Source organism: Alligator sinensis, unplaced genomic scaffold (assembly GCF_000455745.1).
Source record: "Alligator sinensis unplaced genomic scaffold, ASM45574v1 scaffold658_1, whole genome shotgun sequence".
Lineage (NCBI taxonomy): Eukaryota > Metazoa > Chordata > Crocodylia > Alligatoridae > Alligator > Alligator sinensis.
In genome coordinates, this window is record NW_005842109.1 from 1,856,745 (window position 1) to 1,870,797 (window position 14,053).

General features: G+C 43.0%; 1 protein-coding gene across 1 annotated transcript in view; it reads left to right on the forward strand.

Moving 5' to 3' along the window:
• Positions 1-9,024, forward strand: part of PM20D2 (peptidase M20 domain containing 2) — a 22,271-nt gene extending 13,247 nt beyond the window's left edge. The window contains exons 6-8 of the mRNA XM_014520351.2: positions 5,786-5,893; positions 6,908-7,023; positions 8,827-9,024. Coding sequence (XP_014375837.1) covers positions 5,786-5,893; positions 6,908-7,023; positions 8,827-8,841 — 239 coding nt within the window. The 3' untranslated portion in view covers positions 8,842-9,024. The remainder of the gene's footprint in view (positions 1-5,785; positions 5,894-6,907; positions 7,024-8,826) is intronic.
• The last annotated feature ends 5,029 nt before the right edge of the window (positions 9,025-14,053 follow it).

Sequence of the window (14,053 nt, forward strand, 5' to 3'; positions counted from 1 at the left end):
TGCTCCTGGTGGAAGAAACATACTCCACACCCCTTGCCGTCATTGAGACCTTTGTGGTGGCCAATCAGGTGAGCTAGGGTGGGGGTGGGAAAGCACTGCGGTGTGCTGTGGGGCCAGTGGCACCTGGCACGCCCCTCCTGCTCCCCCGGGTGAGAAACAGGCGTGCTGAGGGAGACACCGCTGCCGTAGCCCAGGGCGTGCTCTGTCCCTGCCTACCTGCCCACCTGCATGTACCCCTGAAGACCTTTCTAAGTACCCCTGGGGGTACATGTACTGTTTGTACCACTGTCCACCAGATGGTGCTTAGGGATCGTTAAAGTGCAATTAACCCTTAAATGGAATGTGAAATACAAACACAGAACTCAAGTGTCCCAAAATAAAAGTATAACTTTATTACTACAACAAGTATTATCTTAGCAGTTTCTATATTCAGAGAGAGAAAAACACTTAGTACAATGAATGATCTCCTGCAATCCCAGGTGTTACTTTGCTTCACAGAATAGACAGCCACTCAGTTCCTGAAGCAAAGGGTGTGTCGTTGACTGTGACGATCCAGGCAAGTGTTGAAAGCTGGATTCATGATGAAAATGATGATGACGATGGCACACTTAACTTTCTTGCTCCCCCCCTTTTATGCTCTTCTTTAACTTGACTCCTTTGATGCCTTGCTTTCGGCTTGGTCTCTCTGCAGCCAGCATATTGTCCATATTTTATCTTGTCAGCATATGTCTTTGTTCAACAGACCCATTACGAGCATGCCTCTTAATTTGGCCTTTTTCTAGTGTCTTACTTTAAGCGTTGTCCGTTGGTCTTCTTTATCACCTTTCATTAACATATCCAATCATTTCATCCCTCTGATTCAGCTGGTTAGTGCCAAGTTCAGTTAATTTGAGCCAGTAACAAAACTAGTACTGTTTTGTATTAGAAAAAACTTCTCACAGTGATAGAAAAAGGAAAAAAACATCATGTGAGCAAACTCAAGGCCATAAGCTGCTTGCAAGAAACAAGGCCAGCTGATATTGCAAACACCAGCAAAAAGAAAACTAAACAATACTATTATTCACCACTCTATAAACAGGTGCAACTTCAAAGCATAAAATATGCCAGGTCACCCTAATAGGTACCCCTGGTTGACAATCTCTGATTTAACATATTGAGTGACTTTTCAGAAAACTGTGTTATCTGGTTATAAACCTGATTGCAGTCAGCAGCAAGAAAAAATGTCTATAGTTTTGCTTCAAAGCAGGGAAAAATAGGTACGCTTTCTAATGCAACAGGCAGCAGTGTTTTTCCAGCACTGGGCTGAAATGACTCAGCTCAGGTGTGATGCAGGCTGGCACTAGGACCTGGTGGCTGGGTTCAGGCTAGAGCCAATGGCTTTTTTGGGCTAGATCCTGCCTGTGGGCTGCAGGTTGCCAGTCCCTGCTCTAAACTGTTTCTAATCAGATGGAGCAAAAATACTTTTGTTTCCAGCAGTTCATGCTTTATTTTTCTGGTCACTTAAAAAACAAAACAAAAAAAACAAAAAAAAAAACACAGCTAGGACTGGGATTCTATTAATCTGGTTTAGGGTAGGCAATACTGTAATACAGCCCTTCTGGAGCTTTTTTTTCTCTTTCCAGATCTTGGAACTGTTGACTCGAAGTAGGCTGACAGTTCAGGCTATTGGATAAGTTTCAGGTTCAGTATAAGGGTTCTGACAACACTGTGAGTTTTCTTGAATCTGCTAAATTTGTGTGAGAAGTTTTTTGTTAGAGTAAGAGAGTATTTTGTGTTCTTCGTTTTGACTATAGCAAGTTATTTGCTTCACCTCAAATATTGACCTCATAGGGTGCAGACAGGAAGCACAGCTCCCATCTGTAACTCAGAAAGATTTATGCAAAATGTTCTGAGTTACAATGTTACATCAGACCAAACAGAAGTTCACTCTTGGTTCCAGGGGTGAAGGGAATGGGGCTGGGGCTGGGAGCCTACAGCCAGGTTCCCATAGCAGCGGCCAGTGCTCACTGTTTTCAGAATGGGAGGGGCAAAAGGCAGTGGAAGGAGCTTGTTCTTGGGGCTCCCCAGACAGTGCTGAAGGGTGGGGTGGGTGAATTGGAGGCCCCCCTACCTTGGGGGAGCTCTAATACACCCACCCCATTCTCCAAGGGGCTGTAACCTCTCTCCCTGCCCTCTCCCCCCCCCCTTCCCTTCCCTCCTCCCATTCTGAAAAGTGACAGGCTGGGGGTTCTGCAGATTCAAGTTACAAAAGACACCGTTTAAAATGTTTTTACCTGATACCTTATACAGTGAGGGGTCAGATTTACACTCGATTGCCCATTTTTAAAGCTATTTGCAGCCATGCACTTGTTTGTTCACAGATAAACTACTTTCTGTGGCCAGATCAGGCAAAAATAGTCACTTCTGTCTGCAGCTAAAAATGTGAGATGCAGATTCTATTAAGTTTGTCTTGATAATCTCAATATTTTGTCTTTGGAAAATTGTAGTTTTCAGTCAATTTAGTGCTAAGGCTGGAAGGACTTTCTTCCAATCAAAGAATTGCATTTTTGTATGTAATCTCATTTTGTACCTCAGAGCTATTTATAGTATGTGGGAGGCAGGTTTTCCAACTCGAGTCAGACTTATGAGACGTGAGATGCAATTTGTTGTGGGTGGTCTCTTTCATAAGGAAAATGTTCATCTCTGCTTTCAATTCTATATTTGTTCATATAGTATCTGTTTCTCATTTAAAAAATTGGGAGGGGTACTGACTATTTTTTCTCACCACTCTTCCCAAAACAACATAACTATTGAGGAAATCTGCTCTATCAGAATCTCAAGTAGAAGTGATATTTGTAGTGAACAGTATTCAGAGGGTGCATCTACATGTGCAAGTAATGTGTCTGAATTTTCTGTGCAGAAAGTTCAAGCACATTAAACTGCTCCTGGGCATGTGTCCAAATGTGTGCCCACTTTGGGAGCGCTGAGGGCAGCCCTGGGCTAGCAGAGGGCATGGGGGAGGGGGACTCAGGCCTGGGCTCCAGGGGCAGGGGAAGGGACTGGGGACATCTTCCCACCTGCCCCCCAGAGCAGCTCCAAGCCGCAGGCAGGGAGCTGTCACCAGCTCCCTGCCTGCCCCCCAGAGCTTGGGGCTAGCCTTTGGGCCCATGCTGCCTGGCCTGACTTGGAGCATTTTGTTCCTGCTCAGCGTCTGTGTGTGCGCTTCAGCACATGAGTTCAGTGGGCAATCTTGTAGTACCTGTATCTACCGGTATTAGAAAACAGCTCATTAGATTAATGTATTTTGCAGTAATTGCTGTGCACATGTAGATGGTGATGCTTTATTGTGCGTTAGATTAGTCTTATGCATAATAAAGCATCTCTTGCAGACACCCAGAAAGTAAACAAACAAACAAACCTGTTTCTTCATAGATCTTGGGTGATCAGTTTGAAAGGAATGCTGTAAGCACCTGTCTAAATCAGTGATTCTCAATCTTTTTATACCCCAGGCAGCCCAGGGAAAATATCGGCTCTTGCTTTTCACTTTGGAAGAATAATAGAGCAGTTCTTCTGTTGCAAAGAACTGAAGAAAAACCCAACCTATAGTGTCAAAAACATTTAAACCTGTTGTGGTCCATCTTGCAAATAATGTATAGGTGTTTGCACACCTAATGGTGCTAATATTTCATAGCATTCTGTGGCACCCTTAAAAGGATCTCCCATCACCTCAGATTGCCATGGCACCCTAGTTGAGAATCACTGGTCTATATGGTTCATACTGTGCTTTTGTAGGGGTGCACTGATTAAAAAAAAAAAAAATTTCTTGGCTGATACTGATGGCTGATTATTAGCCAGCCATATCAGCTGATACTGATCCAATAGCTGATTTTTCAGGAATGCAGCACAGTGGCTTGGAAAGCAGTGTCTGCCTGGTAAGTCTGTTGGGGAAAAGGGACAGAAGAGAGAGACGGTGTTGGGGGGTGGGGTGGGACAGTTTGAGGCCCCCACAGTGAGGGAGGGATAGGGGCAGGAGCAGGCATTGCCCAGCTAGGGCAGTGAATGTGACCTGGTGAGTGGGACAGCCACGGGCTCCCTGCCATTGCACAAATCCCTGGAGGAGGCATAGGGGGCTTATGCCCCCCAAATTTGTGCACGGGGCAAGGGCAGGTTGCCCACTGTGGGCTCTGGGCCAGGGGCTATGCCAGCCTCTTCGTGGTGGGGGTGGGGCTGGGCCAGGGCTGTGCTTGGGGTGGGCGGGAGTGGCACTGGGAGCGGTGGCTATAGGGAATTTTGACATGGCTAAAACCCACCCTGTAGCCACCCTTCCCAGCGCCACCCCGAGTGCACCCCAGCCTTGAAGAGTCTGGCACAGCCCCTGGCCCTGAGCCTGCAGTGGGCAGCCCACCCTTGTCTTGTGCACAAATTTGGGCGGCACATGCCCCCCCATGCTTTCCCTGGGAGTGTGTGGAATGGTGGGGAGCTGCACCCTTCACCGCCCCTCGGATGACCCACCTATGGCTCCATCCTGCTCCCGGGGTTGCATTCACCACCCTAGCTAGGCAGCCCCTGCCCTGTTCCCTCCGTTACCGTGGGGGCCTCAATCTGTACCCTCTGACTTACCAGTGAGATGCTGCTTTCCAAGCTTCTTGGCTGCATTCCTGGCCACTTGCATGCTGCAACTGCGCACATGCATGTGGCATTTATTGGTGACATTATTGGCTACACCAGCCAAAAAAAGGAGATTGCCAATAATGTTAATTTTCTTTTTATTGGTGCCTATCTGATATGGACTGATATATCAGTGCATCTCTAGTGCTCTAAAATGCAGTTTAGCTAGTGTTAATACCTAGGCCCTTAAGGCTTACTCAACCTGGCTAAAAAAGCACTGATGGTGTCTTTAATGTTTCCAGGATAAGAATCTTTAAGGCTGCTGTCAGATATCATACACCTTTGTTTACAAAGCATTTGTATTTTATGACATCTATATGTGAGCTAACTTTTATAAGGATAGTTCTGTGATCTGTTTCATTAGAACTCTTCAACCTTTCTTTGACTCACCCTGCTTGATTTATTTGCCCTGTTTGGTTAGACTTGTACAAGTGCAAATAATTAAAGCCACACCTAAAGAAATTGTTGCTTATCTCATCATGCAGTTCTTGAAGAATTCTATTCGATCCATTTATATACAAGCAAGGTGTTCAGCTGGCACTGCTGAACTTTGGAAGTCTTTCAGCAAGTGGTAACCATTAGGTCTGTATGAGTGCCTTCTTGAGAGAGGCTGTAAAATTTTGAAGTGGCTCCAACTGTCTCAAATTCTATCAGTAGCGCCAGGGTCTTGCTGCTATGGCTGGAATGGAGCACTGTGCACCTTTTGATAATCTTTGCACCAATGGTCTCTGCAAGGAAGCCTGCATATAGTCCTACTGTTAGATGTTTCAAAGTGCAAAAACAACACATTTAAACCACTAAACGGAAGGAGATATGAGGCATCTTGAAGCATTTAGTTCACTGCACATACATGATCAGTTAGCTACTCCTCACCATTGCACCTATTTGAAAAAAAATTGCTCTATAGTTGAGGAGCTTGTCTACATGTACTGCCGCTCTGAAATAGCAGACTTCGCCAAATACATATATTGACTCTGTTTTGTAAGCAATATGCATATATTTACTGAGATTTGCAGGTTTTTATATGAACATAATATCTTAGGTTGTTAGGGGTTTTTTTAACATCAAAGCTCTTATTTGTTTCGTAAGATGTACATTAGAGCACTTGTTCATTGAGCAGCTTTCTTTCTCTCCCTAGGTTCCACTGATTTTGGAAATGTCTCATTTGTTGTTCCTGGAATTCATCCTTATTTTTATATTGGCTCAGATGCATTAAATCATACTGAGCAGTTTACTGAAGCTGCAGGTAAGAGCTTTTTAAAACACAAAAAGCTTTAAATGCATAGATGTTTTCTAAAAATTCAGGTTTAGAAGAGGAACTGCTGACAGTGAGGAACAGTGACATTCTAGTATTAAAATGTTGCATACATTTTAAGGAATATGACATTTTGACACTTGCCTTTTGTACAAATGATGATCCAGTATTATATTATCTATTATAAGATGGGAAGGGTCCACATGGGAAGCTGGCAGTAGGCACTTAGAATTGCTCAGTAAGGCCAGTTCCCTCTAACTATTATGAATTGATAGTTGATTATGATCCATATTTGAATTGCAGCACTTTCTGGCCCTGGGTTTCTCTCCCAGTTAAGCCATATCGGGTGCTCTCCTGTGTGCTGACAGTTGCTCCCAGAGCCGCCTTCCTTCTTAAAATAACAGGCATGCTCAGCAGCTCTTACAGGTGGGTCTTTATGCGTAGCAAGGAGGAGCTGTGGAACTGTTACACAGGGCTTGTGTGACCGGTTTCCAGAAGTTGCTGTATAGGGTAAAAGTGCATTATGATTGGGCTTGGCGTAAGTGGGTAAAGTTAAGTTTACTGCATAAGGTGGTGTTGAATAGTCTAGTCTAATTTCACCTGTGCACCACATTTTGGAAAAACAAGGCATCGGAGGGTGGCTTTAATTCTTGTTAATTAAGTTTTGGGGTGTTTAATTACTTCAGAGATGTTCGCTCTTTGCTATAGAGTTTTTAATTTGAATCTTCTCATCTCCTAGCTGCCTGCCACTGGCTTAAAGAAATAGCATACATGCTTAGAGTGAAAACAAGTGGATTATATAGCAGTGGGAAATGAGCTCAGAGGTGGTTTCGTCTTGTTATGTCAGAGCACTTTACATTTAGAAGCATTTTTAAAAGTAGAAATTTAGAAAATGATTTGGAATTTAAACTCTGAAACTTTTCTAAAAGTATTTTATTTGCAATCATTGAATACATGGGTTTAGTAGTGATATCTTAACCTGTAATGTCTTGCTTTTTACTACAGGGTCAGAAGAAGCTCAGTTCTATGCTTTGCGCACAGCAAAAGCTTTGGCGATGACTGCATTGGATATTATTTTCAAGCCAGACCTTCTGGAAAAAGTTAGAGAAGACTTTAGACAGGTGAAACTAAAAGAGCAAGGACCTTTAACTATTCTTCAAGGCAAAGGATCTGGCCTTGGCATTGGGGCAGCATGTGCATCACGTTAAATATTCTCCACTTCTATGGGAGTAACTTAGTGGAATAATGGTTCTCTACTTGAAATCTAATGGAAGCTAGACAGACTTCTTAACTGTAGAAAGGATGACTTTGGACTCCTGAGGATATGAGAAATCAAATGCCAACATTTCACTTTCACTTCTCAAATTTTCTTTTTTCTAAATAACTTTAAGTAGCTGTAAACTTGCTTGCTATATTGACTAATATGACACATTTTCATAGATTTGCAAAGCATACAGTTAAGAAACTTAGCACCAATGACAACTTGGTAAATCTTTTAGAACCGTCATATAGATAACTCTTCCATCTGCTACGAATCTAATTCTCCCCTCTCATGTGGGTTCTATGGCGATCATCAGTTACAAATGCTTGTAGTTTAAATATGTCAGCCACAAATAGTAAACTTTCTATGATTTATGTCTAGAGGAACCATATATAAAAATCTGAGATGCATATCCACTAGCTGGAATTACAGACCTTCAGGAGGGTATAAAATTTATAGGGAAAATTTCTACATTTGAGTGAAAGTGAGGTGCATAAAATAATGATTCTGAATCCTTCAGTGTGTATGTCATTAGCTTCGTCCAAAGTTAGTATAGAAGTTGTTTTGATGGTCAGTGATTGTGAGATCAAAGTACAGGGTTTTATTTTTGTTTTGTTTTTTTGGTCACCCTTTCTTAGAGCTCTATCTACTAATACTATCTATAGTCGTCTTCTGATGGAATGCGTGCTTCCAGAGTACCTCAGTTTTAATGTAGTTAGTTTCACAACATGCGTCTCAGAAAAGGAGTACTGTCATCTCTGTATAAACTAAGGCATGGAGGGTAAAGGACTCAGTTTGAGTCACAAGTCTGCAATGCAGGAATTAAGCCTAGGTCTTCCAAATTCCAGGATAGGAAAGAGACCTCTAATAGTTCAGTTAGCTTGCATGGACTTACTTTAAAAACTGTGTACTAATCCAGGGGTGTCGATCTAGTCTGGCCCCAGGTAAGTGGTGCAGGATTGGTCCATGGGCCAAGTAAATGGTGTGTGCCTAGGCCGATGGGCTGTATTGGGCCCATGTATTCCCTTTCTCCCCCCTTCAACTTCTGGTCTGGGATCCAGTGAGAAGAGTCCTGGTATCCTGGGCCCTTGGGTGCTGCTGTGAGAACAAGCTGAAAAGCCTAGCTCCTTCCCATGTTGCTGCTGGGGCTCCAACCCCCTCGTTCCTACCTGAGTGCTTGGCTACTGCTACAGGAAGATCCCCCCATCCAATCATCAGTTTGGATGTTTGACATGCCTGTACTAATCTGTAGTAATTTCAGAACTAGATACTGAGAACATTTTTATATATGCTGTGGGATGCAGCGCTGGGTGCTTTAATTAGCAAGCCACACTAATTAAAAGCTCCCATGCATCATGTGTATCAGTATCCCCGTGCTGAAAAAATGGTGGTGGGACACTTAACTAAAGCTCATTGAATGAGTTTTATTTCAAAGCTCCCCACCACCATTTTTTCAGTGTGGATGATGCAGAAGGCTGCCTGAGTGCGTCAAGTTCCATACTTCAGCAGACTCGATTAATTAAGTCTGCTCTGACACTGGATTTCCAGTGCGTTGGAGCAGGCTCCACACACGTGCATAGGAGCCCTGAATGTTTGACCATTGTGATTCATTGGATATCACTTCCAAATGGTGTGTAGCTTGTTTGGGTTTTCTTCTTCACAGATCTTGGATTGTTAAAGTTTGTCCAAAGCATTTCACTTGGAGTTTCTTTTCAACAATGACTAAGCAGCCTGGAGATGAGTAGGAAAATCTTTTTTCCTACATGTAAGTAAATGTCTTCACAGTAAGTAGCTTGGGGTATGTTAATTTGAAAGGCTTTATATCTCCATTATGCTTGTATGGTTTTTCTCTTCTGTGAAGTCTTTGTCTACAATTTTGAGCTCCCCATGTGATTTTTTTTTTCCCCCCCTCTTTTTGTGGGCTACCTACTTTTTTTTTATTTTGTGACTTTGTCCATAAAAAATTCACAGAAGTAGTTGCACTACAAGTGTAGGCTTTTCCTTACACTAGAAACTTTAAAATGCTGCACTGGTTTGATGACTTTCTTTTTAGAAGCTCACTTTTGTTCAGGGCCTTGGTTCCCTTTTCAAAATAGATAGCTATTGGGCTAAAACATACAAGAGTTCATTTAATCAAGTCTCTTTACCACAGGTAAACAAATTGGCTAGTTTTGCCATAATGTGGATAAATTGTGGCCCCAGTTTTATTAACAGATATTCAGTCTTGCTCTGCTACACTATTTCTGTATTTCTTCTGCTGTAATTGTCATCACCCTGTTCAGTGTATGCATATTTTGCTATCAATAGAGGGTTCTGTGCATCTCTTGCGTCCATAATGCTGTGTGGAATAGTGCAGCATTGTTTGCTTATGCTATGAACTCTAGAGTTTTGTGCCTCCCAGACTGCTGTGCACAAGAAGATTAGTTTCAAGGGGAGAAAAGGGAATTGCTTCCTAGCCCTATGGGTTGAGCGCTGTTTCCACCCTTAACATGTTCAGCTCTCTGCAAGATGTAGCGATGATGGTTTTACCTTCCTTGTAAAGCATTGTGTAAAAGCCATGTGTTCAGAAGCTAGTCTTTCTCATTCAAAACTGTGAATTTTTAAGTTATTTTAAAAGAGGTAGTTAGTTATATTAGTCTGAAATCAAGTGGAAGGCAAGGCATAGTGGCATCTTTCTAAAAGACACGCTCTCTCTCTGCCTTCCCTTTGGCCAATCTTTTTAAAAGAAGTGACTGGCAGTCTCCAACTGCAAGCATTTTCTTTTTCCTAACAACAATAATGGTAGTCAAATATAGCATTTAATAGCAGCTGCTAAACTTTGTTACAGCTGCATTCACCCAATGAAGTGTATGCTTTAGATTCATGATTGCTGTTTTGCCTCAAATATCTATTACTTAGGGACCTGGACTTAACTGGGTTTGGGTTTAAGGTTTCCACATTTAGGATCTTAGCTCCATGACAATAATAGGTGGAATTTTTGAAGTGCCTGTATGACTGGAGCACAGTTCTTTTTTACTTGTGACACTGAATCTCATGAGCACTTCTAAAAATCCCCACTTTAGCTCTTAAATTCCCATAACAACTTGCTTTCCCACAAGATCTTTTCACACTTGTTCCAGTATTCTCAAAACCAAATTATCTCTGGCAGAAATATGTAATGTAGCAACTTAGAATGAATCTGTCGCAGACTAATGATTTACTTAAATGTTGCACTTTGGCATCATTTAAGGCTGGGTGATGGATATCAAACTTCTGAGAGAGGCTTCATAGAGCGGTGCTGGTAAGGTCCATCCTACAACTTGAGCAAAAGATATGCCTGGTAGACTATGAAAACTGACGTATACCTTTCTTTCATGAAGCTGTCCTGGACAAAGGAGGAGAACTTTGGTTGTTACCAAACATACTTCAACTGTCTACAAGGGTACAACAACCTTTCATTAGATTGAGGTCCCTTCCGGCCCTTAAAATCTATGAAATCTATAACCCATTATTTTGTATCAGGTGCACTCTTTTCGAGTAATCATTGCTGTTTTGCTGTCACTGTTTTACTTGTGCAATAAAAATTGATCTATGGTGTATAAAAACTTGTTCAACATATTCTAATGTAAAAATAAAGTTATTTGCTTAGTGTTCATGGTGGTTTGAGTACTTACTGTCAATCTTGGTGTAATGACTCCAGAAGAATAATAAATTATGCTAGTGGGTGCATGGCTTTTTAGGGTATTTTGAAGTTATGTACTGCTGGTCTCCTGGCTGGTCAAATCTGAACTACTTCACTGGCAAAATATACTTGCTGTATATCTGATGCTTCTCCATCTTGTTTTGTAAGATAGATTAATTGATCTTACCATTCTGGTTAGAGAGAAGGGGAGCTTTCTAAATTTTGAGTAAGCGTTAGCAATAGATAGCCTTTTATATTTGTACCCCCATGTAAAATACAAGTTCCACTGTCATGTCTTAACTCTTGGATGAAGGTTGCATTGCATTCTCAGCTGTTAACCTGATGTGCCAAATGTTTTACCTATGGACTGGTACTGTTGTATTGCAGTCTATTAGTCTCAAGGAAGCTGCTACATTAGCTGTGGAATTTGGAAGAGAGTTGTTGTTGCTGAAGACTTCAGGCTTAACCTGCACACTTCAACTCCTGCCCCTGAATTTTGCTGTTAGTGCCACAAGATGCTGACTATTTCTCCTGAGCACTTGCTCATCACGCAGTAGCAATTTCAGTTGAGCTGCTAGTAGCTCCCTCCTGAGAAGAGTAATCCACTCCCTGCCCTCCAGTGTGTCTGCTTTGCCCCATAATTTAGTGTCATTCATGAATTTGGACAGTGTGTTCCCTATGCCCATGTCCAAATCATTGATTATGTTGAACAGCACTGGCCCAAGGACTGAGCCCTGGGAGTCGCCACTGCCCACATTCTTCCAGGTTGCTATTGACCCATCCATCGCCACTCTTCGGGTGTGTCCCATTAGCTAATTTTCCACCCATTTGACTGTAATCAATCATTTAAGTCACGGTGGCTCAGATTTTTTATGAGACTAGGATGAGACGGTATCCAAAGGCTTTTTTAAAAATCCAAATAGATGTCTTATCCAAAGAAAAAAACCCCACAATACAAGTAAGTTCTGAATCTTGGGGTCTTTAAGCAGAGCCTGGACAAACACCTGGCTGGGGTGGTCTGACCCCAGCCCTCTTTCCTGCCCAGGATAGGGGGTCAGACTCAATGACATACTGAAGTCCCTTCTGACCTTAACATCTATGAATAAGAGAGTCTGAGGGAACTGGGCTTATTTAGTGTATAACACGTTATTGTCAACAGCTATGATTACTGGTGCTATGCAGCAGTATCACCCCCTCAAGAAATTCCACAGTTCTTCAGACAGGCAGTGTCTAGTGCATGTGTGCACACACATGCACATGGCTGCCAGGCAGCTTGGAGAGCAACCCCTTCCCCCTGATTTGTTGAGGGGGGAGGTGGATATGGTTTCATAGTTGGTAGGGTCGGAAGGGACCTGAGCAGATCATCAAGTCCGACCCCCTGCCATGGGCCGGAAGGAATGCTGGGGTCAAACGACCCCAGCAAGGTGTCTATCTAGCCTCCTTTTGAAGACCCCCAGGGTAGGAGCGATCACCACTTCCCTTGGAAGTTGGTTCCAGATCCTAGCCACCCTGACTCTGAAGTAGTGCCTCCTGATATCTAGCCTGAATCTACTCTCTGTCAACTTATGACTGTTATTCCTTGTTATTCCCAGTAGTGCTTGGGGGAACAGGGACTCTCCCATTGCCTGCTGGTCTCCCTGGGTCAGTTTATAGATGGCCACCACATCCCCTCTCAGCCTTCTCTTGTGGAGGCTGAACAGGTTCAGGTCTCATAGCCTCTGCTTGTAAGGCCTGCCCTGCTGCCCCCTGATCAAGAGAGTCCAGAGGAGGGCCACTTGCATGATGTTGTCCACATCCCGTCTGAAGTGAGGCGCCCAGAGCTGCATGCAGTACTCCAACTGTGTCCTGACCATAGAGGGGGAGAATCACTTCCTTGGACCTGCTCGTGTTGCATCTATGGATGCATGACAAGGTGCAGTTGGCCTTCCTGACTGCGGCCCCTGTTGATCTTGGAGTCTATAATGACTCCAAGATCCTTTTCTGCCTTTGCTGACGAGAAGGGAGTTCCCCAACCTGTAGGTATGCTGCTGGTTTTTTCTCCCTGGCCACTGTGGGCTCAGGCTTCCCACCCTGCTGCCCTGCCCCCAGGCCCTCCGTGGCCCAGCAGCAGGGCAGGGGGCCTGTGCCGCAGCCATGAGCCTGGCTCTGCCATGGCAAATTGCCCCCTGCCTGCCTGGAAGCAGCAGGAGCAGCAGCACAGAGTTGTGCCCCTTGCTGCTGCAGAGCAGTCAGGGGTTCCTCGCCATTGCAGCACCAAGCTTTCCCACCTAGCCCCACTCTACTATGCCACATTGAGTCTTGCCCACTGGGGACAGAGGGCAGCAGGGTGGGGAGCCCAAGTCTACAGCAGGTAGCCCTTATCCGCCTCTTGCCTAGAGATGTAAAATTGTTGGAAATTTTGAAGTCATGGGGAAAAAAATGTTTTTCCCCTGAAAAAAATGGAAATTTGGGGGAAAATTGAAATATATGCAATACTTATTTTCTTAGCACCCTTTACAGATCTAAATACATGTTGCTACTTTAAGAACATAAAATATATTATGCATAACTTGGTTTTGCTCGTAAAATTATGTTTGGTATATTTATTAAATTTTAAAGTGTAATTTATTCAGACAATAATTACAAATTTACTAATTTAATATACTTTAAAATGTACAAAATGTTTGTTACAAATGGAGCTACAAGCAGCTGAACTCTAAACATCTCTTAGTTTTTGCCAGATTATGAGAAGCAGGCAAAAATTGAAGTTGAAAAATAGAAGAAACCTTCAACATTATAGTAAAACAAAGAAAGTTCTTATATATTCTGGACTTGATCTCCTCCACAGTGTCAAGCAGATACAGAAATCACTCATTTTTAGAAAAAGATGGGGGGAAACAAGACTCATTGAATACAAATTTTGCTACATGAAACTGTCTAATCAGTCTCATTTTCTGAGGTATCACTATCAGCACTTTCTTCTTCTTCTGATCCTTCATTTTTATCATCTTCATGGACTTCTGGAAATTGAAGGTTTGCCCAGATTGAGACAAGTTTCTCTACTCTTTCACATGTTAATTTATTTCTTGCTTTGGTGCGAGTATTTCCAAATATAGACCATTTTCTTTCACATGCTGCAGAAGATGGAGGAATGTGAAGCAGGTGAGAAGCAAGAGGAGTCGGAGGCTGTGTTGTCCAAAGGCCTTGGCACCATGTTGCAGGAGGGATATGCTTGGCGGAGACCCAGACT